We start from the raw sequence: 25,914 nt of genomic DNA on the forward strand, positions 1-25,914 counted from the left end.
TCTGACGTACCCACCGACCGTTGGCTGTAGGTGTCAGAGGTGACCTGGGAAGAGGAAGACGACCGAGCCAACCAATCGACGACGGCAGGGTTGTCGGTGGAGACACGACCGCTGGATGACACCGGGAGCACTGGCCTCTGGCTGCGAATAGTGCTGCCTCGACCCCTTCCTCTGCTGCCACGTCTGCTCGCTCCTAAAACATTGCCTCCTCTGCCACTCCTCTGCATGTTGTCTGACATACTCTTTAATTAAACGATTATGTGTCCCTGAGTAACAATTCTGTGTCCCTGAGTAACAATTCTGTGTCTGTGCGAGTAACAATTCTGTGGCCCTAAGTAACAGTTCTGTGGCCCTCAGTAACAATTCTGTGTCCCTGATTAACGTTTCTGTGGCCCCAAGTAACAGTTCTGTGGCCCTCAGTAACAATTCTGTGTCTGTGCGAGTAACAATTCTGTGGCCCTAAGTAAAGTTTCTGTGGCCCTAAGTAACAATTCTCTGGCACTCAGTAACAATTCTGTCTGTCCCTGAGTAACAATTCTCTGGCACTCAGTAACAATTCTGTCTGTCCCTGAGTAAAAATTCTGTGGCCCTAAGTAAAGTTTCTGGGGCCCTGAGTAACAATTATCTGGCACTCAGTAACAATTCTGTCTGTCCCTGAGTAACAATTCTCTGGCACTCAGTAACAATTCTGTCTGTCCCTGAGTAAAAATTCTCTGGCCCTAAGTAAAGTTTCTGTGGCCCTGAGTAACAATTCTCTGGCACTCCGTAACAATTCTGTCTGTCCCTGAGTAACAATTCTCTGGCACTCAGTAACAATTCTGTCTGTCTCTGAGTAAAAATTCTGTGGCCCTAATTAAAGTTTCTGTGGCCCTAAGTAACAATTCTCTGGCACTCAGTAACAATTCTGTCTGTCCCTGAGTAACAATTCTCTGGCACTCGGTAACAATTCTGTCTGTCCCTGAGTAACAATTCTCTGGCACTCAGTAACAATTCTGTCTGTCCCTGAGTAAAAATTCTGTGGCCCTAATTAAAGTTTCTGTGGCCCTAAGTAACAATTCTCTGGCACTCAGTAACAATTCTGTCTGTCCCTGAGTAACAATTCTCTGGCACTCCGTAACAATTCTGTCTGTCCCTGAGTAAAAATTCTGTGGCCCTAAGTAAAGTTTCTGTGGCCCTGAGTAACAATTCTCTGGCACTCCGTAACAATTCTGTCTGTCCCTGAGTATGAATTCCGTGGCCCTAACTAGCGTTTCTTTGTCCCTAAGTAAAGTTTCTGTGGCCCTCAGTAACAGTTCTGTGTCTGTGCGAGTAACAATTCTGTGTCTGTGCGAGTAACAATTCTGTGGCCCTAAGTAAAGTTTCTGTGGCCCTAAGTAACAATTCTCTGGCACTCCGTAACAATTCTGTCTGTCCCTGAGTAACAATTCTCTGGCACTCAGTAACAATTCTGTCTGTCCCTGAGTAAAAATTCTGTGGCCCTAAGTAAAGTTTCTGTGGCCCTGAGTAACAATTCTCTGACACTCCGTAACAATTCTGTCTGTCCCTGAGTAACAATTCTCTGGCACTCAGTAACAATTCTGTCTGTCCCTGAGTAAAAATTCTGTGGCCCTAAGTAAAGTTTCTGTGGCCCAGAGTAACAATTCTCTGGCACTCCGTAACAATTCTGTCTGTCCCTGAGTATGAATTCTGTGGCCCTAACTAGCGTTTCTTTGTCCCTAAGTAACAGTTCTGTGGCCCCGAGTAACAATTCTGTGTCTGTGCGAGTAACAATTCTGTGGCCCTAAGTAACAGTTCTGTGGCCCTCAGTAACAGTTCTGTGTCTGTGCGAGTAACAATTCTGTGTCTGTGCGAGTAACAATTCTGTGGCCCTAAGTAACAGTTCTGTGGCCTTCAGTAACAATTCTGTGTCTGTGCGAGTAACAATTCTGTGTCTGTGCGAGTAACAATTCTGTGGCCCTAAGTAAAGTTTCTGTGGCCCTAAGTAACAATTCTCTGGCACTCAGTAACAATTCTGTCTGTCCCTGAGTAACAATTCTCTGGCACTCAGTAACAATTCTGTCTGTCCCTGAGTAAAAATTCTGTGGCCCTAAGTAAAGTTTCTGGGGCCCTGAGTAACAATTCTCTGGCACTCAGTAACAATTCTGTCTGTCCCTGAGTAAAAATTCTGTGGCCCTAAGTAAAGTTTCTGTGGCCCTAAGTAACAATTCTCTGGCACTCAGTAACAATTCTGTCTGTCCCTGAGTAACAATTCTCTGGCACTCAGTAACAATTCTGTCTGTCCCTGAGTAAAAATTCTGTGGCCCTAATTAAAGTTTCTGTGGCCCTAAGTAACAATTCTCTGGCACTCAGTAACAATTCTGTCTGTCCCTGAGTAACAATTCTCTGACACTCCGTAACAATTCTGTCTGTCCCTGAGTAACAATTCTCTGGCACTCAGTAACAATTCTGTCTGTCCCTGAGTAAAAATTCTGTGGCCCTAAGTAAAGTTTCTGTGGCCCTGAGTAACAATTCTCTGGCACTCCGTAACAATTCTGTCTGTCCCTGAGTATGAATTCCGTGGCCCTAACTAGCGTTTCTTTGTCCCTAAGTAAAGTTTCTGTGGCCCTCAGTAACAGTTCTGTGTCTGTGCGAGTAACAATTCTGTGTCTGTGCGAGTAACAATTCTGTGGCCCTAAGTAAAGTTTCTGTGGCCCTAAGTAACAATTCTCTGGCACTCCGTAACAATTCTGTCTGTCCCTGAGTAACAATTCTCTGGCACTCAGTAACAATTCTGTCTGTCCCTGAGTAAAAATTCTGTGGCCCTAAGTAAAGTTTCTGTGGCCCTGAGTAACAATTCTCTGGCACTCCGTAACAATTCTGTCTGTCCCTGAGTAACAATTCTCTGGCACTCAGTAACAATTCTGTCTGTCCCTGAGTAAAAATTCTGTGGCCCTAAGTAAAGTTTCTGTGGCCCGGAGTAACAATTCTCTGGCACTCCGTAACAATTCTGTCTGTCCCTGAGTATGAATTCTGTGGCCCTAACTAGCGTTTCTTTGTCCCTAAGTAACAGTTCTGTGGCCCTGAGTAACAATTCTGTGTCTGTGCGAGTAACAATTCTGTGGCCCTAAGTAACAGTTCTGTGGCCCTCAGTAACAGTTCTGTGTCTGTGCGAGTAACAATTCTGTGTCTGTGCGAGTAACAATTCTGTGGCCCTAAGTAACAGTTCTGTGGCCTTCAGTAACAATTCTGTGTCTGTGCGAGTAACAATTCTATGTCTGTGCGAGTAACAATTCTGTGGCCCTAAGTAAAGTTTCTGTGGCCCTAAGTAACAATTCTCTGGCACTCAGTAACAATTCTGTCTGTCCCTGAGTAACAATTCTCTGGCACTCAGTAACAATTCTGTCTGTCCCTGAGTAAAAATTCTGTGGCCCTAAGTAAAGTTTCTGTGGCCCTAAGTAACAATTCTCTGGCACTCAGTAACAATTCTGTCTGTCCCTGAGTAACAATTCTCTGGCACTGAGTAACAATTCTGTCTGTCCCTGAGTAAAAATTCTGTGGCCCTAATTAAAGTTTCTGTGGCCCTAAGTAACAATTCTCTGGCACTGAGTAACAATTCTGTCTGTCCCTGATTATGAATTCTGTGGCCCTAACTAGCGTTTCTTTGTCCCTAAATAACGATTCTGTGGCCCTCATTAACAAGTCTGTGTCCCTGAGTAATGGTTCTCTGTCCCTAAGTAACTTTTCTCTGTCCCCAATTATCGTTTCTGTGGCCCTAACTCTGTCCCTGTCCCTAGTACAGAGCGGTCTGCCTCTGTTCAATAACTGCAGGCAAATGAAGAATTCCAAATTCCAGTGCTGGCTGGCTGGCTGCTGATAGGCTGATGCGATCACATGTAGTTGAGGAATGCATTATGGGTCAGCGCGCCTTGTCTGCGCGCCTTCCCAGACATCCCCGCTCCGTCGCCGCACATGTCAGCCGCCATTTTCTGAAAAATTTCGATTCGCGCGTCCGAATTAGGCTATTTTTCGGATTCGGCACGAATCGAAATTTTTCCGATATTCGACTCGAATTCCACTTCGGATACTTCGATTCGCTCATCTCTAATTATAATTTAATAAAATATCATAAAAAAATAATAATATAATAATAATATATTTAATTCAATAATATAATCAAACCAAAAACACTGAAATTTGAAATACAGAGGCAAATTCGCACATCGCTGAGCAAAGTTGCAAAATCGTTTTCAGTGTCTGATGACGAATTTCCCCCACGAATCATTATCACTCAATTCTGCAAGTGGTTCTGATTTACTATCGCTGTTCTCTAGCCGGTCTACAACCGCTTTTGACATAAAGGGACGCTTTTTGGACGCCATGGACTTTTCTAAGTTTCCAGTCAGAAAGAACAGTCAAAATGCAGGCAGGGCGCAGGACAAAGCACTCAGGACAAAATGTATGTAAAATGCATTGAAACAGCAATGTTTTACTATATAATAATAATTTAAAAAAAATTTCAAATTTGCCGCCGGTTCCGGCGCCCGTACGTCCCGACGTCACAGGGACCGGAACACGGAAGCCGGATGCCGGCATCGGCCGGAGGAGATGGCCAGGGACACTGCAGGGGACACATCGCGGGAGTGAAGGACAAGGTAAGTGCTGCAGGGACTCCCTGAGCAACGCCGCATGGTAAGCCCGAGTGTAGCTCGGGGTTACCGCTCTTGGTACTGAAATTTTACCCCGAGCTACACTCGGGAATACCGCCAAGGAGGCTAGGGATCCAGCATTGTCCTCACCTGGGTTGGTTCTTCGTCAGTCTTTGGGTCCCCTGCGCTGGCATGTTTACTATGGGAAGCCAGCTGTCACTCCTTGCGGCATCAGAGCCTGATTCCCACTACGCATGTGCAAGTCGCGCTCTGCTGTATGAATAGACCCATGATGTGCCCTAGAAGATTTCAGACAGTAGGGGGGAGAGAAATTCCACTCGGTTTGCCTAGGCAGTTGGAGTGGAAGTGGGAGCGAATACCTGTGAAAACTAGGTACCTGCTCCCCCCCCCCCAAAAAAAAACCCTCCAAAAGTGGGAGGGAAGGGTAAATAGGTGTTAAAACTGAAATTTCCTTTTAGGGTGGACATGTGTAAGGCTTCATGTACACCAGCAGCTCCTAAACTCGAGTTTAGGAGCTTTTGGCATTTTTTTGCACAGGCAGGAGGGGCGTGACACAGCTTGTGACTGGCAGAAATCTGCTCAAACCATGTTACTGCCAAAAAATAATAAAGATTTAATTTCAAATATTTATTTGTATGATAATTTAAAACAGTTTATTGATATTCATTTTTCATAAATTTTAATATTAACTTTATCACAAAGGTTGTTTTTTTTCCTATCTTGAAGTTTAACATGGGACCAGCCGCAGAGGACTAGAAGCTCCTCCTGCTTATGTTTCCCTGCAGACAGGCTGGGGAAGAGCTGGATCATGTGACAGCTGTATCTTGATTAGGAAAAAGGTACTTAGATATTTTTTTATTAATAAAATAATTATAGTGCCATTATCCACATACAGAAAAAGAAGGGATAATGTAAATTAAGAAGTGTGTGTTTAGTATCAATTTAAGTCATTGGCCTGGCCTGAAAGACCTTTTGCAACCCACCCTAGCCCCCACCTCCATAAGTCCGCAGCTGGAGCTCCTGAGTGCAGGTCTACTTCTCCCTGGCCTCCAGCCCTGTCCAGGGTTTCCACATGCTGGTTACATCTGTACTGCTGTGGGGTGGCTGGCTTCCATGCCCCATCTGCACTAGGGCTCCTTCCCACCTGGCATATAACTGGGTCCTGACTAACTCTAGGTTCACACCTACAGTTGTGTTCAAAATAATAGCAGTGTGTTGAAAAAAGTGAATAAAGCTCAAAATCCTTCTAATAGCTTTTATTTCCATCCACACAAATGCATTGGGAACACAACACATTCTATTCCAAATCAAAACTGGAAGAAAAATATATCACATTTGTGTTGTTCCTCTAAAAAAATTGAAGAAAAGTGAATGTTAGACGGTTCAAAAAAATCGCAGTGTTTGTATTCTTCTTTACAAACTCAAACATCCACTATATAAACTGAAAAATGTTTGAAGATTTTGCTTTCCTTTGAATTACTTAATGAATATTTGGTTGTAGTCGCACTGTTTCTGAGAACTGCTGTACATCTGTGTTGCATGGAGTCACCCAACTTCTGGCCCCTGTGATCAGGTATTCCAGCCCAGGATGATTGGACGACATTCCACAGTTCTTCTCTATTTCTTGGTTTTGCCTCAGAAACTGCATTTTTGATGTCACCCCACAAGTTTTCTATTGGATTAGGATCCGGGGATTGGGCTGGCCACTCCATAACGTCCATCTTGTTGGTCTGGAACCAAGATGTTGCACGTTTACTGGTGTGTTCGGGGTCGTTGTCTTGTTGGAACACCCATTTCAAGGGCATTTCCTCTTCAGCATAAGGCAGCATGACCTCTTCAAGTATTCTGATGTATTCAAACTGATCCATGATCCCTGGTATGTGATAAATAGGCCCAACACCGTAGTATGAGAAACATCCCCATATCATGATGCTTGCACCACCATGCTTCACTGTCTTCACAGTGTACTGTGGCTTGGATTCAGTGTTTGGGGGTCGTCTGACAAACTGTCTCCGCCCACTAGACCCAAAAAGAACAATCTTACTTTCATCAGTCCACAAAATGTTGCGCCATTTCTCTTTAGGCCAGTCAATGTGCTCTTTGGCAAATTGTAACCTCTTTAGCACGTCTTTTTTTCAACAGTGGGACTTTGCGGGGGCTTCTTGCAGATAGCTTGGCTTCACATAGGCGTCTTCTAATTGTAACAGTCCTCACAGGGAACGTCACACCTTCTTTCATCTTCCTGGAGCTGATTGTTGGCTGAGTCCTTGCCATTTTGGCTATTCTTCTATCCATTTGAATGGTAGTTTTTCACTTTCTTCCACGTCTTTCAGGTTTTGGTTGCCATTTTAAAGCATTAGCGATCATTTTAGCTGCGCAGCCTATCATTTTCTGCACTTCTTTATATGTTTTCCCCTCTCCAATCAACTTTTTAATCAAGGTCCGCTGTTCTTCTGAACAATGTCTGGAACGACCCATTTTCCTCAGAATTTCAGAGAGAAATGCACTGTAACCAGCATGTATAACATTTGCTGCCTTCCTTCCTTAACTAGTTGCCGACCGCAGATAGCCGAATGACGGCTGCACTGCGGCCGGCCAGTTCTGAGTGGATGTCATATGACGTCCTCCCAGAACGCGCTCTCCTGCGCTCCCCAGGGGGCGCGCACCCGGCGATCTCCGTGATCGCTGTGTCCTACGGACACAGCTGATCACATGATGTGGTAAAAGGCCAATCACAGCGGCCTTTTACCACGTGATCAGCGGTGTCCAATGACACGCTGATCACAGGGAAATGCAAGTGCCGGTTCTCGGCTGCACTTTCCTCATGCTGTCAGATCGTGAGGAAAGTACTGCCGAGAACCGGCAGTTGTCAGAGCGGGGATGGGCACCGATCATCAGGGCACTGATGATCAGTGCCCAGCAGTGCCACCCGCAAGTTCCGCCCACCTGTGCCCAGCAGTGCACCCACTAGCTCCGCCCACCTGTGCCCAGCAGATCACCCACCTGTGCCCAGCAGTGCACCCACCTGTGCCACTCTGCAGTGCCACCTACCTGTGCCCAGCAGTGCCACCTACCTGTGCCCAGCAGTGCCACCCACCTGTGCCCACGAGTGCCACCCACCTGTGCCCACCCACCAGTGCCACCCACCAGTGCAGCCCAGTAGTGCTGCCAGTCAGTGCCACCAGTCAGTGCCCAGGGGTTGTGCCAGTCAGTGCCGCCAGTCAGTGCCCAGCAGTGATGCCAGTCAGTGCCGTCTATCAGTACCCATCATCAGTGTCGCCTATCAGTGCCGCCTATCAGTGCTGCATATTAGTGCCGCCTATCCGTGACACCTCATTAGTGCTGTCTATCAGTGCCGCCTATCCGTGCCACCTCATTAGTACTGCCTATCAGTGCCCTTTAGTGCCGCCTATCAGTGCCCATCAGTGCCGCCTCATCAACGCACATCAGTGAAGGAGAAAAAATACCTGTTTGAAAAATTTTATAATAGAAACAAAGAAACTTTTTTTTTTTTCAAATTTTTTGCACTTTTTTTATTTATAGCGCAAGAAGTAAAGCGCCCAGTGGCAATTAAATACCACCAAAAGAAAGCTCTATTTGTGAGAAAAAAAATGATCAAAATTTCATATGGGTACAATGTTGCATGACCGCGCAATTGTCAATCAAAGTGCGGCAGCGCTGAAAGCTGAAAATTGGCCTGGTAAATAAGGGGGTATAAGTGCCCGGTAGGCAAGTGGTTAAATAAGGGCAATAATTGCACCTGTTTTTCAAAGAATGAATGACCTCACTAATAGAACTCCACACTGCTATTATTTTGAACATGCCCCTTTCAATTAGTGATTCAATTACACAGAATCAGCAGCATGCATGTCATGACTGTTGGGTCTGTTGGATTTTTATTACTCTACTACACCTGCTAGTAAATTAATTGCCATGTAGAAATATCATTTCTACCAAAAACAGTGATTGATCCGGTTAGTGATGTCTGACTGCTATTATTTTGAACACAACTGTATGTGTATTCCGCAGCGTTTTGCAGAAACGCAATACAGTCCATATAACATGATTTCCTATGGGACAGGTTCACATCTCTGCGGTGACACCCACTGTGTTTTTTGGAACGCAAAAACTTGCGTGTTTGGTTCTATAGACTGCAATGGAAACGCTGCAGAAAAGCATGTAGTGCAGTTTTGCTGTTTTTTGCATTTAAATCTGCCTGGCAACAAGAAAAAAAAACCAAATGCAAAACGCGTCAAAAACACGTGCAACAAACACAAAACTCAACGCAAAACGCACTGCAGAAACGGGTCAAACAAACTGCATAGGTGTGAGTCTGGCCTAACTCATGACATCAGTGCAGGAGGGCTGTACCTTAAAGGGGCCTAGCACCTGATGAAACAATGCCACCTAGTGGCAGACTGGCTAACTGCACCTGCCTACAGATGTGTGTTGGTTCTTGTGGAAAATAAGGACCTGGTTTGGTGTCACTTTAAGAAAGTTCTCCATTCAGCTTCCTCCCCTCCAATGTCTGTATCATATAGATGTCACCTGGAAACGCTCACTGAGCCACACATATGGTTAAGCAGGGATCTCTTCCTTTTTTGCCCCCGGAGAGCTCCTTGTGGTGACGGCTCATCTTGTACCTCCTGTACTTGTGTAATTAAAATGTATCAGATGTGACACCGAGGCTGATGAAGTGTTAGCCTGGCTGAGGATAATTGCTGGAAATGACTCTTTCCAGCAGCATCTTGTATGTTCAGCTCATCAAGTCTGGAAATCTGAGCTTCAAGCACCCAGCTGTACCAGCAGGGCCACATTCAGTATCCCACCTTGCTGGTACAGAGGAAGGAAAATCCACAGCAGTAAAATCAGTCTGTATATGCAGTAAAGCATGCTTGTTATACTCGCTGTGGAACCTAAGGGGTTAATCCTATGCATTGTGTAAAAAGTGTAAAAAGACTGTTTGACCTTTTCTTCTCTGATCCTCCCCTTCTTCCAGTGCCCCCTCCCCCTCCTTATCTCCTGATAACACATATCATATGGAGTCACTCTACACATGCTCAGTTTGGTGTGTATTGCTAGAGAGGTTATTTTTTGGGAGAGTGCTTACAGATTTGGGAGAGTGCATACAGATCAGCAAAGGACCAATCAGCACTGTCCAGACAGAGGACAGGGGTTCTGCATCCTCCTAGAGCAGAAACTCCTCCTACAAGCTGTAACCAGTGCTCTGCATTTTTTTTCAAATATTATTATTATTAATAAATATTATTATTATATAATTATTATTATATATTGTTTAATATATTCTTCAGATTTTTTTAACATAAAAAAAAGTCATTTTAACATATATTTCAAATATACTGTGTGTCTTTAAAAATACAAATCTACATTTTTGGAATGCATTTAAAAATATATGTTAAAATTACTTATATATATATATATATATATATATATATATATAAAATTAATAATAATAAATATATATATATATATATATATATATATATATATATATATATATATATATATACATATACACTACACTGCATATATATATATATATATACACTGCATGTTGAAATGCATTTTTTATATATTACAAAATATATTACAAAATATATTTACAAATATATATATTTTTAAATATATTCTTCAGATTTCATATATTTGTAAATGCATTCCAAAAATGTAGATTTGTATTTTTAAAGACATACAGTATATTTGAAACTTATTTTTTAAAATATTCTTCATATTTTTTGTAATAAAAACGCATTTCAACATACAGTGTATGTGTGTGTGTGTGTGTGTATATATATATATATATATTTATTTTTTATATTCATTTCAAATATATTTTTCTTCCATATGGGGTGCCCGGCCCGCCATTAGCGGCTACGGATGTCAATCACCGGGTCCCAGCTGGAGATTCCCTACTGCCCCCCCAGCGATCGCCATGTAAAACTGGCAGGGGAGAGACCTACTGTATGTGAAACAACACAGGTCTCTCTCCTACCAACAAGGACATGCTACTTTGTATTTCTCTGTACAGCAGCATGTCTCCCTAGTAAAACACACACAGCACACAGTTAACCCTTTGATTGCCCCAGATGTTAACCCCTTCCTGCCCAGTGTCATTAGTACAGTGTCAGTGCTTTTTATTAGCACTGATCAATGTATTGGTGTCACTGGGGATGTCAGTAGCAGTTAGTCAGTTTTCCCCTCAGTGTCAGAATGCCCGTCGCAGTCCTGCTATAAGTCGCTGATCACCGGCACTACCAGTATGAAAAAAAATAAAAATAAAAATCCCAGTATCTATACCGCCATTTGTAAACTCTATAACTTTCACGTAAACCAATTAATTTATACGTATTGGGAATTTTTTATGGCAAAGACATGGAGCAGAATATATTTTGGTCTAAATTGATGATGAAATTTGATTTTGAAATTTTTTTTTCTGGGTATGTTTTATAGCAAAAAGTAAAAAATGTGTTTTTTTTTTCAAAATTGACGGGTTTTTTTTTGTTTATAGCACAAAAATGAAAACCGAAGAGGTGATCAAATACCACTGAAAGAAAGCTCTATTTGTGGGACGTAAAAAAAGGACGTAAATTTCATTTGAGTGCAGCGTTGCATGACCGCGCAATTGTCAGTCAAAGTAGCGAAGTGCCGTAATGCACAAAATGGCCTGGTCAGGAAGGGGGGAAATCCTCTGGAGGGCAAGTATAACCATACATAGATGTGCTCTGTGAGCGCACTCATCTGCACGACGGCGATATTCCACAGACCGCATTTTGTGTCCCCCCCCTCCTCTCCTCCTCCTCGGCTCACCTCAATTAATGGCTAAACAGACAATGATTCATAATTGAGAGTTGAAGTAAAGTGCAGTGAATCAGACAGATTCATTTACTTTCATTAAATTCCATTTTGTGTTCTGCATTCCGGCTGATATAATGACAGATCTGATCAGAAACAGATGCGGATGATAAATCCGGTACGTGCTTCGGCTCCTTTTTTTTTTTTTTTAACAGAAACTTTAGTTCATTTTTGAAAGATGGCTCAATTGTTTCAATGAAGATCATCATTAAAGTACAACTAAAAAAAGTCAAATTTTTTTTTTTTTATTTCAGGTCCAATAAGGGAGGGTTATAACCCCTGTGAGGTTTTTTCTTGCCATTTGTGTCCCCGTTGGGGACATTTCCTTTCACTTCCTCTCTCATAGCCAAAACAGGAAGTGAGAGGAAGTGTCTCCAAAGTGAGGGAGTCCTGGAACTAGCACCCATATTGGAAGATTTCCCCTTTATTCCTGTTCTGGTGACAACCCAAAATGTGGAATCTTTCTGTGATAATGGTACACAGCGCAAATGGGGGGAGGGGGGAATCTTCCTGTCAGGGTCACAGACAGAAATACAAACAGACACATGTCCGTTTGCACCCGCCGCTCCATAGAGGAGAACGGAGGTTCCGATTGGGCCCACCCGAAAAACGAGAAGGTGGACCCGATTGGAACATCCGCGTGAAAGAGCCCTTTGTGGAACCATCCACCTGACAGTCGGCTTGTCAGATTTACCCGCACTCCTGGCCAGGGGCGGACTGACAACTCACGGGGCCCCCGGGCAATAGGGGATCATGGGGCCCCTGTGTCCTTGCCCAAACTCAAAAAAGCCTATGAAAAAGGTACCAGGGAGATCTCATGGGGCCCCCTACTGACCCCGGGCCCTCAGGCAGTGCCCGAGTTTCCAAATGGTCAGTCCACCCCTGCTCCTGGCGGTATCAGGGTGGATAGGAGTACTGAGAAAGGGCGCTGTGATGTTTCAGGAAAAATGAGGGAGATTTCCAACGCTGGAGCACTCAGGATCTGGTGTAGCTGTGCATGGGAGCCAATCAGCTTCTAGCTTCAGCTTGTTCAATTAAGCCTTGATAATAAAACCTGGAAGCTGATTGGTTTCTATGCAGAGGTGCACCAGATTTTGCACTCTGCAGTTTTAGTAAATAAGCTCCTATGTACGGCACCCTACTGGCCCCTCCCACCAGCCATGATCTGCCTGTATTGCATAGACAAACACAAAGACCCAGGGATGATGTTGCAGGGTCTAAAATAAGGTGCGTAATGAAAACAGAAAAGTTGTATTCAGAAATTTACCAGCATGGTGGTGAGAGGAGGAGGATGAACCAGAGAAGGCAAAAAAATCAGCAAATTAAACTTCTGCTTTAACCACTTGCCCTCCAGAGGATTTACCCCCCCCCCCCCTTCCTGACCAGGCCATTTGTTGCGATACGGTGCTGCATTACTTTAACTGACAATTGCGCGGTCATGCAACTCTGAAATCTACATCCTTTTTTCCTACACATAGAGCTTTCTTTTGGTGGTATTTGATCATCTGTGTGTTTTTAATTTTCTGCGCTATAAAAAAAAAGGCCGACGATTTTGAGAAAAAAAACAGCGACTTATAGCAGGGCTGCAGCAGGCATTCTGACACTGGGGGGAACTGACTTGGTGTCACTGACATCCCCAGTGACACCAATACAGTGATCAGTGCTCATAAAAAGCGCTGACACTGTACAAATGGCACTGGGCAGGAAAGGGTTAACATGTGGGGCGATCAAAGGGTTAACTGTGTGCCGTTTTACATAGTGTGCTGTGTTAGTTCTTCACTGTAAGCACACTGGTTTGTACGGCTCTGCTACACACAGCCATGCAAAGAAGTGGGCAGGAGCTGACAGGGAAGAGAATTGTATTGTTTACAAACAGTTCTCCCCCCCCCGTTGGAGATGCTCGGCAATCACCGGGCCCTGGCGAGTAATCACCGGCCAGGACCCGGTGATTGACAGCCAAGGCCACGAATGGCGGCACGGGTAGGGCGCGCATGCGCCCCCTACCTGGAACTGCAAAATCATGTATTTATACGTGATGTTGCGCACCTATGCTGCCCTGTAGCAGTACTTCCGCTATAGGGCAGACGGGAAGCGGTTAAAGTAGATCTCCATGTAGAAGGTGTCATTGGTTTCCAGCTCCCTATTACTATAGGTAAAAACCATGCCCTCCCCATGGCAATTTTAAAACGATTCCACCATTACAAAACGTATAATTTCCCGGCATTGTCAATCTCCACAATACAGGATCGTGAGCTGCAATAATCGAGAGGAAGACTTAATTTCATATCTTCCCCCCTCCCCCCTCCTTTCCCCAGACACACATGCAAATTATAAATATAAATGCAATTAAATACACCATTAATCAAAATTGCTAATATACCGGAATAAATAATATGACACAGAATCCGTTATGTGTAATGAATTTCATATAGGAGATTCGAGCCCCATGAGTGGAAGAAAATGAATCCCTCTTTATTCAGCGTACATCTGCATAGGACACAACTCGGGGCTGTTTGTCTTAACGGAGATGATATTTTTTTTTTTGACGTGCATGTAGACAGGAAGTGTTTAAAAAAGGCTACAAGAGGTCAGAAGCACTGGGATGAGATGAGGGATAAAAAAAAAAATAAAAACAATATTTTATTATAAAAATAAAAAAGCTTTGGCGCGGGCCACCTATTTAGAACTCTCCAGAGTTCGCGAGGACTTGCGATCCCTTCTCTATCTCAAGACCAAACAAAAATAGGCCTGGGCCCGTCGCTTTATGTATGAATTCTCAAATAAACCGGGCACTTTGCTGGCAAGGGCTCTTTGGGGCCCCCAAACCGGAACCTACATTCCACTTGTCCAAAATTCTTTGGATCAGAAATTGACTAAGTCAGCCGATATTGCTGCCGAATTTCATAGATATTATCGTGATCTCTACAATTTAGACCACTCTTCAGCGAGAGTCTCCCCCCCCCCCACGGGGGCACCTTCCCCTCTTACCCCAGAGATTTGTGCAGAGTTGGAGGCCCCTATCACTTCAGAGGAACTTGGAGTGACTTTGGCTCAGTCAAAACCCAAGAAGGCCCCTGGGCCTGATGGATTTGCTCCGACCTATTACCGGACCTTTCTTGATGTCCTCTCTCCCCATTTCATCTCTGCTCTCAATCCAGGGACAACCTTTGCCTTGTGATACCCTCAGGGCGTACATCTCTCTGATACCTAAAGAGGGCAAAGACCCTTCCAGGTGTGGGAATTACAGGCCGATTGCTCTGCTGAACTCAGATCTGAAATTATTTGCCAGGATTTTGGCAAACAGGTTGTTACCACAAATATCGTCTCTAAGTCACCGGGATCAGGCTGGGTTCGTCAATCTACGGGAAATGAGAGACAACACTACGAGAGTCCTTAACTTGATCCATTCGACCAGAACCTCCGCCCCTTCTTCTGCTTTCCACTGATGCGGAGAAGGCCTTCGACAGGGTCAGTTGGCAGTTCATTATGTCCACTTTGGGTGATATTGGCCTGGGACCAGCTATGATGTCTTGGATTTCGTCTCTCTACTCTTGCCCTTCTGCGGCCGTTAAGGTCAATGAGACTAGGTCGGACTTTTTTGACATAATAAATGGCACTCGGCAGGGCTGCCCCCTTATCCATTGATTTTCGTGCTTTCCTTGGAACCTTTTCTCTGCACGATTTGGAGAGATCCAAATATTCCTGGCTTATTGAAGCCCTCTGGGGCTCATAAAGTGGCTGCCTTTGCGGACGATTTGATATTTTTTTATCTGACCCGCTTACCTCCTTGCCGGCCCTGGCAGTTGCTTTCCGTGTCTTCGGTTCTCTGTCCTTTCAGATTAACTTTTCCAAATCTGCTGTCCTCAATATTACGACTCTGGATGCTGTGGTGAGCCAGCTTCATCCTATGTTCCCCTTTCGCTGGGCATCTGAGTCTGTTATCTTGGGGTCCATATTACTCCTGACCCTGCTGCTCTTTACTCGGCCAACTTTGAACCGCTTCTATAGCATACGAAAACAGATTTATTGCGCTGGTATTCTCTTGCTCTTACATGGTTACGGCGGTGTAGTGCCCTCAAGATGACGTTGCTCCCCTAGATCTTCTACGTACTCCAGGCGCTCCTCATTCGTTTGCCTCCTCATTCTTAAGTAAATTCATGCTCTCTTCCGAGACTTTGTTTGGTCTCATCAGAAACCTTGTCTGCAATTTCGACTCTTACATTTACCTAAGCGCCTTGGCGGTGTGGGTCTTCTGGATGTCCACGCTTATTACAGAGCAGCTCACCTGACGAGACTGGTGGACTGGCACTGTCATGCGGGGACGAAGCTCTGGGTGGCTATGGAGTTGGAGGATTCGGGGGGCATTGCCAGAAGCTGGCCCTGCATTTGGTCGAAACTGCCTAGAACCTTGTTGGATCACCCTACTCTGGGCGGTACTTTGCTGGTGTCCTGCAAGACTTTTCATAACTCCTCCCTCTCCCCGCTGCCCTCTCCTATGCTCCCCATTCTGGGAAACCCTGAGTTTTCTCTGGGTTTGGAGGACCCACAGTTCCCCCGACTGGATTCCTTGGGGCATTCGCACTTTTTAGATTTCCTGGATGCGAATGGTAATCTTGCTCCTTCCACTTTCTCGACGGCTGCGGATCCTCCGTTGGCCTTCTGGCACAGCCTGCAACTTCGTACCTTCCTCCGAAAATGTTCTCGTTCCCTTCCTCCGAAAATGTTCTCGTTCTCAGAGGATCAGCCGTCGTCTTACACTCTTGGAAAATATCTGTCACAAAAGGGAGCCCATTAGGCATTGTCTTTCTATTCTTTGCCTTGATCAATCCACAAGATGACTTTCAACCTTCTTTTCTCACTCACTGGGAAGCTGATTTAGGTCTTAGCCTTACGGAAACGCAGAAAATTAAGATTCTATATTTTGCACAGAAGTTTTCCATTGCATCCAGGGTTCAAGAAACCAGTTATAAGATTTTAACCTGATGGTATAGGGTCCCTACGGCCCTTCACTGTATTTTCCCGCAGGTTTCGGATCTATGCTAGCGTTTTGGGCTTGAGCGTGGTACGATGTTTCACATCTTCTGGACTTGCTCTAAGATCCAACCTTTTTGGCAGATCGTAGCCGATACCATCAGAGGTCTGACGAGTGTTGACGTGGCCCGCGACCCTGCGGCATGCTTGCTGCACCTTGCTGATTGCCCTATCAAAAAATATAAGGTTTCCTTGACGATTCAACTGTTGAATGCAGCCAAGGCTTGTGTCCCTCTGTGTTGAAGGTCTACCCACGATGTCCCTTTGGTTCTCTAAGGTCATTGAGCTGCGAGATATGGAGGACCTCATCGCCTCTCTGTATGTCCGTGGGGAGATACTTGGAGGCCCTGGCAATATTTTGTCTACACAGATGCTTATCTTCAGGCATCCCCTTGATTTGCCTTGTGCTTGCCTGACATGCCGTCCCCAAGTAACGCCAAAAACTTGACAATGTAGATGAGGATGAACACCGCTCAAGCAGTATATAAGCAGTATAGCCACAAAGAGTAACAGTTAAAGCGGAGCTCCATCCAAAAGGTAGTCTTTTGGGACACATGACAGGTCCCAGAAGACTACAACACCATTTATGAATCGCAGCGTAACTCGTGCATGCGCAGTGGGTACCCGGCTGTGAAGCCGCAAGCTGCACAGCCAGGTGCCCACACTGAAGATGTCTGTCTCCTGGAATACAGGACGGCCATTGAAACGAGCTGCATGGGACACACCACGGGACCGAGGGACAGGTAAGTGGCTGTTTTTTAAAAGTCAGCAGCTACAGTTTTTGTAGCTGCTGACTTTTATTTTTTGATAGGTTGAGTGGAACTCCGCTTTAAGATGCCGGAGCCTGGACCCAAACAGCCGGGTTAGGTGAGGACATTGCTGGATCCTGGGACAAGCATGTTTGTGTCAGGGATCCCCGCGATCCGTCCCTCGATGGTCCCGGCGCAGGCGCACTGCTCCTCCCAGTACACGGGCACTAGGTCCGGGCCGGCCGCGGCGTTCGAGTTCGCGCATGCGCAGTAGAAGCCGCGGCCGCCCGCTGGGCACCAATGGCAGCGCAGGGCGGGATATTTAAAGGTCCCTGAGCTGTCATTTCGTTGCCTTCTGGTCTTACCTGCATTCCTGATCCTGTGAACCTGTATACTGTAAGTTATTGACCCGGATTGCTCTTGACCTTGCTGATTTCTCCTGCCCAGACCCTTGCTTGCCTGACCTCTCTCCCTGGATGCCCCTCTGTAGTTCTGACCTCCTGTTGCTGACCTGGCGTGTGACCCGACGATTCTCTGCCTGCTCCCTTGTACCTTACCGTCCTCTACATTACCGACTCGGCCTGTCTGACTACGCACTTGCTCAGCCATCCATCCATCCATCCATCCCATCAGGGTCACCCGACCTCCTCACATTTGGCTCTCCCTGGTTGGAACCCCTGGCGGACACCCCTACCACTGACAGGTGTGCTCAGTAGAGGCGACCTGGTCTCAGGGTACTACAAGTCCATCCCCACCATCAGGGGCCCTGGTGAACAAGTACCCTGGGGCTTAGATTCCGCGCTCTGGGCACGCCTGACCGGTGGAGTGCTAGTGGTGCCGCTCGGCGGTCCCTCACAGTACCAGAAGGCCATGACTGAGCCTCGAGGAGGACTCACCCCGTTGGACGAGGTGTGCAGGCACCTGTCTACCCTGACGCAAGCTGTAAACACATTACAGGACAGATGTCTGCAGATCGAGAATCGGTTTCAGGCCTGCACCATATCTGTTCCTGTTTCACAGGCCCCGGCTCCTGCACCTCCAGTCGCAGCAGCCCACGAGCCGGCTCCTGGGCCTCCCACATCACTCCCTATGGCGGAACCCCGAGTACCCTTACCCGAGCGCTTCCATGGGGATCGCACACGTTTTCGGTCATTTCGTGACTCTTGTCTTCTCTTTTTTGAACTACAGCCACGGACCTTTTTGACAGAGTCAGTGAAAGTGGGGTTTGTTGTCTCCCTGCTGCAGGGTGAACCCCAAGACTGGGCCCACCGACTAAGGGGAAACAATGACCCTCACCTGATTTCGGTCGACAGCTTCTTTAACGCTATGGCCATCTTATATGATGACCCACAACGGGCGGCCTCGGCCGAGGCCACGTTATACACACTCCGACAAGGTCGGCGGACGGCTGAGGAATACGCCTCTGACTTTAGGCGCTGGATGGGTGACACTCGTTGGAACGAGTTCGCCCTTTTACACCAGTTTCGTATGGGCCTATCTGAGGCTCTGAAAGACGAGCTCGCCCGGGTAGAGGTGCCCGAGATATTAGAGGACTTGATTGCACTCACTATTAAAATTGACCGTAGGCTACGGGAGCGCAGATTGGAGAGGTCTGGTCAGGGTCGCGGAAATCCCTGGGGGTCATTTCAGGGATCCGGTCAACATACTAGGCCAAGCATCCAGAACCTGCCGGCTGAAGATGCCCCCGAACCCATGCAGCTAGGCCTGGCTCGGCCTAAACTATCGCCTGAGGAACGCCAGCGCAGACGCTCCCAGAATCTGTGCCTGTACTGCGGCGAAGCTGGTCACATGGTGCGTTCCTGCCCGCAGAAACTGAGTAAGTTCACTTCATCTTCTTTATCTGTTGGCGATATGACCCCGTCCCAGTACTTAGTTGTTCCCCTCTCCTTTCAGCTTTCCGAAAGGACCGTGGAGGTGTCGGCCATAGTTGATTCGGGGGCATGCAGCTGTTTTGTGGATATCAATTTTGCTCACCAGCAGGGTATTCCCCTCCGCCCAAAGGAGAAGGGGTTTCATATCTTTTTAGCTGATGGTTCCCGGATAAAGTCAGGAGTAGTCAACCAGGAGACCCCTTCCATTATGACTTCCATTGCCGGTCAGCACCGGGAACTCCTCCGCCTGGATGCTATTGCATCACCCCTTTTCCCAGTCATTCTGGGGCTCCCTTGGTTGCGGGCCCATAACCCCCAAATTGACTGGGAAACTGGGGTTGTCTCGTTCCCTTCCCCATATTGTCGGGAACTGTGTCGAACTTCGGGCCCGGGGGTCCCCCAGGTTCTTTTGTGCTCTGAGGGGGATGACAGCCTGAAACAAGTGGTTCCTGCAGCCTATCACAAGTTCCTTGACGTGTTCAGTGAACGGGGAGCAGATGCTCTACCCCCCCACCGCCCATATGACTGTCCAATTGATCTGTTGCCCGGTTCTGAAATCCCGTTCGGACGAATTTTTCCCCTTTCTGAGCTGGAATTAGGGGCCCTGAAGGACTATATTGAGGATAGCCTCCGTAAGGGATTCATCCGTCCCTCCACTTCCCCAGCAGGTGCAGGGATCTTCTTTGTAGAAAAGAAGGACAAGACTTTGAGGCCATGCATTGACTATCGGGAGCTGAATAGGGTCACCATTAAAAATCGTTACCCATTACCTCTGGTACCTGAATTGTTCCAGAGCTTAAAGGCTGCGGTAGTATTTACCAAGTTGGACTTAAGGGGAGCCTACAATTTGGTTCGCATCAGGGAGGGGGATGAGTGGAAGACGGCCTTCCGCACCCGATTCGGCCATTTTGAATACCTGGTCATGCCTTTCGGGTTATGCAATGCGCCAGCCACCTTCCAGCACTTTGTAAACGATATCTTTAGGGACTTCCTGGACATCTTTGTCATCGTCTACTTAGACGACATTTTGATTTTCTCATCCTCCCTGGGGGAGCACAGGGTACATGTAACAAAGGTGTTGGGGCGGTTGCGGCAGCACGGGTTGTACGCTAAAGCAGAGAAATGCTGCTTTGAACAGGCTAGCGTTACATTCCTGGGTCTGATTATCTCCACCACGGGGGTCGCAATGGACCCTCAGAAGGTCTCAGCGATCCTAGATTGGCCTGAACCCACGGACAGGAAAAGTGTCCAACGTTTTATTGGGTTCGCAAATTTCTACCGGAAGTTCATCAAGAACTTCTCGGGTCTGGTCTCCCCTATCACTCAACTAACTAAGCTTGGGACGCGATTCAGATGGACGCCCGAGGCACAGGAAGCCTTTGAGGCACTAAAAAGGTTATTTACCTCGGCACCCATTCTGGGTCATCCCGACGCCTCCCTGCCCTACATCTTAGAAGTAGATGCATCTGAAAACGCGGTTGGCTCCATCCTTTCCCAGCGGAAGGGCGCCAAGGAATTACTTCACCCAGTAGCATTCTTTTCACGGAAACTTACCCCGGCGGATAGGAACTACGACATTGGGGATCGCGAGCTACTGGCTATCAAAACCGCTTTAGAGGAATGGAGGTACCTGCTGGAAGGTGCCTCCCATCCCATCCTGATATTCACGGACCACAAGAACCTGGAATATCTGAGGACGGCCAAACGTCTACGCCCACGACAAGCAAGATGGGCATTGTTTTTCTCGAGGTTCCAGTTCCACATCACATACAGGCCCGGCTCGAAAAACACGAAGCCTGACGCATTATCGCGCATGTATGAGGACACCAAGGAGATCCCAGTGCCCGACACTATTCTTCCGGCAGGGAATTTCTTGGCCCTTCAGACAAACCTTCGCTCCGAGATCCTGAGGGCGTCCACAGCAATGTCTACCTCCGATGGGGCCCCCCTCCAGAACAAGGAGGGACTCCTATGGAGGGAGGACCGGATTGTGGTGCCAGAGGATGCCCGAACCTTAGTCTTGGGACATTGCCATGACCACCCACTGGCAGGACATTTTGGACCGGTCAAGACCCTGGAACTTCTCCGGCGTTCCTTCTGGTGGCCGGACATGGCCAAGGATTGTAAGATCTACGTGGGCTCCTGTGCCATCTGCCAGCGGAACAAGCCTTCAAGGAACAAGGCATGGGGCCTGCTACGTCCATTGCCCATCCCTGAACGGCCCTGGCAGAGAATCTCCATGGACTTCATAGTCGAGCTCCCTCCTTCGCTGGATCACACAGCAATCCTCGTGGTTGTGGACCGCTTATCCAAGATGGCCCATTTCATCCCTTTACGGAAGACTCCATCTGCAGCCGAGACGGCACAAGTCTTTATTCGAGAGATCGTTAGACTGCATGGGGTTCCCGAAGACATCGTCTCGGACCGAGGGGTGCAGTTTACCTCGCGGTTTTGGAGGGCGCTGTGCAAAGCCCTGGATATCAAGCTGTCTCTTTCCTCGGCATTTCACCCTCAGACCAATGGCCAGACCGAGAGGACCAATCAGACCCTGGAGCAATACCTGCGATGCTACACATCATTCTCTCAGGACGACTGGGCGCCACTCCTCCCTTTGGCAGAATTCGCGTACAACAACGCTTGCCATTCAGCAACTGGGCAGTCCCCGTTCTTCGCCAACTATGGGTTTCATCCGGTCTTCCTCCCGGACTTGGTCCCGGAATGCCCGATTCCAGCGACGCAGGATGCACTGACCTTCTTCACCTCCAACAATAAGAAATTACAGGAAGCCATCCGTCAAGCCCAAGAAGACTATAAGAAGGCTTTCAATAGGAAGCGAAGAGGGAACCTGGTGTTGCAGCCCGGAGAGAAGGTTTGGCTGGCTACGTCAAACTTGAGGATGCTTTGCCCGTCGAAGAAGTTGGGACCTAAATTCATAGGCCCTTTTTGCATCAAACGGATGGTCAATGAGGTGGCCTATGAACTTGTTCTCCCTGACACACTCAAGATCCACCCTGTCTTCCACGTGTCCCTGTTGAAACCGGTAGTCCCTGATGCCTTCCCGGAACGGGAATCCAGGCCCCCGGAGGCCGTAACGGTTGAAGAGGAAGAGGAATTTGAGGTGGAGGCAATCTTGAAGTGCCGTCGAAGGGGGGGCCAGACCCAATTTCTCATCAAGTGGAAGGGCTACGGCCCTGAGGACAATTCGTGGGAACCAGCCCATAATGTCCATGCGCCTAGGCTTGTCCGGAGGTTTCTTTGTGATCACCCGTGGTGGAGAGATCGGGTGGGCATCCGGAGGTTGCCCGTAGGGGGGGGGCAATGTCAGGGATCCCCGCGATCCGTCCCTCGATGGTCCCGGCGCAGGCGCACTGCTCCTCCCAGTACACGGGCACTAGGTCCGGGCCGGCCGCGGCGTTCGAGTTCGCGCATGCGCAGTAGAAGCCGCGGCCGCCCGCTGGGCACCAATGGCAGCGCAGGGCGGGATATTTAAAGGTCCCTGAGCTGTCATTTCGTTGCCTTCTGGTCTTACCTGCATTCCTGATCCTGTGAACCTGTATACTGTAAGTTATTGACCCGGATTGCTCTTGACCTTGCTGATTTCTCCTGCCCAGACCCTTGCTTGCCTGACCTCTCTCCCTGGATGCCCCTCTGTAGTTCTGACCTCCTGTTGCTGACCTGGCGTGTGACCCGACGATTCTCTGCCTGCTCCCTTGTACCTTACCGTCCTCTACATTACCGACTCGGCCTGTCTGACTACGCACTTGCTCAGCCATCCATCCATCCATCCCATCAGGGTCACCCGACCTCCTCACATTTGGCTCTCCCTGGTTGGAACCCCTGGCGGACACCCCTACCACTGACAGGTGTGCTCAGTAGAGGCGACCTGGTCTCAGGGTACTACAAGTCCATCCCCACCATCAGGGGCCCTGGTGAACAAGTACCCTGGGGCTTAGATTCCGCGCTCTGGGCACGCCTGACCGGTGGAGTGCTAGTGGTGCCGCTCGGCGGTCCCTCACAGTTTGTTTTTAAATGTATTTGTAGCTTGCGACTCTTAATTTTTTGTTTACAGGGTGCAGATCCTCTTTAATGCATCTAAAAACACAGAGCAGTTGTGGGAACCACAGGGAAATTGCATGGTGCAAAAGCAGCTGCGTTTTCAAGATGCTATAGGTATGAATGGGCTGCCATGCCTGTGCAAACGTGGGCCGCAAATCCACAACAGTGTGATTTACTAAATACAGTTAGGCAATGTTCACAAAGACCTGATCAGACACGCCCCCTGGTTAAGAGCGGCGTGGTTGTTACTCAGCTCTGCCAGCACAGAGCACTGAAGTGTGAGTGTAGGAAATGACATTTTCACTGAGTGAGTGAAAAATGTACTTTAAAGCTTTTCCTAGCAATCATCAATCATACCATGTAGAACAATAAAGATATAAAAAGGTGTTAGACTTCAATTGAGCTCCAAAATCCCCGAGTCAATGAGCCCCAGCGAGCCTCGAAGACTTTCGCTCCTTTGAGTTAAGTGTCACAAGTCACATGTTAAAATAATAAGACCCATTGCAGACACCGTTCAAACAATCGTTCAGCCTTTGTATAAAACCAGTTCATTGTATACAGACCCGACAATTGCTGAGCTCCTCCGCTGATAAGATGATCGTCCCGCATTTCTTCCCCGGAATCCCCCTGGGTGAGGAAAGTAAAACACATAAGTAAAAAAGATAAAAGAATAGACAGAAACACAACCATTTATCAACACAGACACCTGATTCGTCCTGCTCATAGGGGCCCAGAGCGGATGACAGATTGAGGTCTAAGGCCATTGTGCTGCGGCAGACATGCAATTACTGTCTGTCTATCTTTCGCCTCAAAGGTTTACTGCTGCCCCTTTAAAGCTTGTTAGGCGCAAATGACAAACACACTGGCGGAGATAGAAAGTAATTTCGGCAATCCCGCCAGACTCGGGCGGCGGCAATGCGTTCCGCCATTTTACCCCGCGCCGCGCACCTTCATCTCTCTTCATTTAGTCCCTTCCCTGGAACTGGGTGAAAAGATTTCCCTGGTTTGCTCCAGAATAAATCTTTATTTGTGACCTTTTACTTTCAATCTGCTTGAAACATAAATACTGCGGCGGGGTTATTCCCAAGGAGCTTGGCGGAGGTCTCTGAAAAACTCTAAAGAGTCCTCCATCCAATCTACAATGGTAGTCTTCATTTTCTGAAATAAAAATGACCTTTGGTAGGTGGTCACCTTCGCTCATTTTGCTCGCTGGTATTTGAAGACGAGGGTCATTGTTCAAAAAGAGCTACTGATTGACTCTCTAAGCCAGTATTAGATATAGGAGGTCTCATCTGCTGCCCCTGGGCCACACATAATATTCAGTATGCAGTCAGGTCCATAAATATTGGGACATCGACACAATTCTAACATTTTTGGCTCTATACACCACCACAATGGATTTGAAATGAAACAAACAAGATGTGCTTTAACTGCAGACTGTCAGCTTTAATTTGAGGGTATTTACATCCAAATCAGGTGAACAGTGTAGGAATTACAACAGTTTGCATATGTGCCTCCCACTTGTTAAGGGACCAAAAGTAATGGGACAATTGGCTTTTCAGCTGTTCCATGGCCAGGTGTGTGGTATTCCCTCATTATCCCAATTACAATGAGCAGATAAAAGGTCTAGAGTTCATTTCAAGTGTGCTATTTGCATTTGGAATCTGTTGCTGTCAGCTCTCAAGATGAGATCCAAAGAGCTGTCACTATCAGTGAAGCAAGCCACCATTAGGCTGAAAAAACAAAACAAACCAATCAGAGAGATAGCAAAAACATTAGGCGTGGCCAAAACAACTGTTTGAAACATTCTTAAAAAGAAGGAACGCACCGGTGAGCTCAGCAACACCAAAAGACCCAGAAGACCACGGAAAACAACTGTGGTGGATGACCAAAGAATTCTTTCCCTGGTGAAGAAAACACCCTTCACAACAGTTGGCCAGATCAAGAACACTCTCCAGGAGGTAGGTGTATGTGTGTCAAAGTCAACAATAAAAGAGAAGACTTCACCAGAGTGAATACAGAGGGTTCACCACAAGATGTAAACCATTGGTGAGCCTCAAAAACAGGAAGGCCAGATTAGAGTTTGCCAAACAACATCTAAAAAAGCCTTCACAGTTCTGGAACAACATCCTATGGACAGATGAGACCAAGATCAACTTGTACCAGAGTGATGGGAAGAGAAGAGTATGGAGAAGGAAAGGAACTGCTCATGATCCTAAGCATACCACCTCATCAGTGAAGCATGGTGGTGGTAGTGTCATGGCGTGGGCATGTATGGCTGCCAATGGAACTGGTTCTCTTGTATTTATTGATGATGTGACTGCTGACAAAAGCAGCAGGATGAATTCTGAAGTGTGTCGGGCAATATTATCTGCTCATATTCAGCCAAATGCTTCACAACTCATTGGACGCCCCTTCACAGTGCAGATGGACAATGACCCAAAGCATACTGCAAAAGCAGCCAAAGAGTTTTTTAAGGGAAAGAAGAGGAATGTTATGCAATGGCCAAGTCAATCACCTGACCTGAATCCGATTGAGCATGCATTTCACTTGCTGAAGACAAAACTGAAGGGAAAATTCCCCAAGAACAAGCAGGAACTAAAGACAGTTGTAGTAGAGGCCTGGCAGAGCATCACCAGCGATGAAACCCAGCGTCTGGTGATGTCT

General features: G+C 47.1%; 1 protein-coding gene across 1 annotated transcript in view; it reads right to left on the minus strand.

Moving 5' to 3' along the window:
* The window catches only part of CPNE9 (copine family member 9), a 513,553-nt gene that overhangs the window by 106,170 nt on the left and 381,469 nt on the right, over window positions 1–25,914 (minus strand). The window contains exon 9 of the mRNA XM_089654338.1: window positions 23,811–23,874. Within this exon, the coding sequence (XP_089510464.1) occupies window positions 23,811–23,874 (64 nt within the window). The remainder of the gene's footprint in view (window positions 1–23,810; window positions 23,875–25,914) is intronic.

Source organism: Staurois parvus, unplaced genomic scaffold (assembly GCF_062004578.1).
Source record: "Staurois parvus isolate SC_StPar_1 unplaced genomic scaffold, SC_StPar_1.0 ptg000757l, whole genome shotgun sequence".
NCBI lineage: Eukaryota > Metazoa > Chordata > Amphibia > Anura > Ranidae > Staurois > Staurois parvus.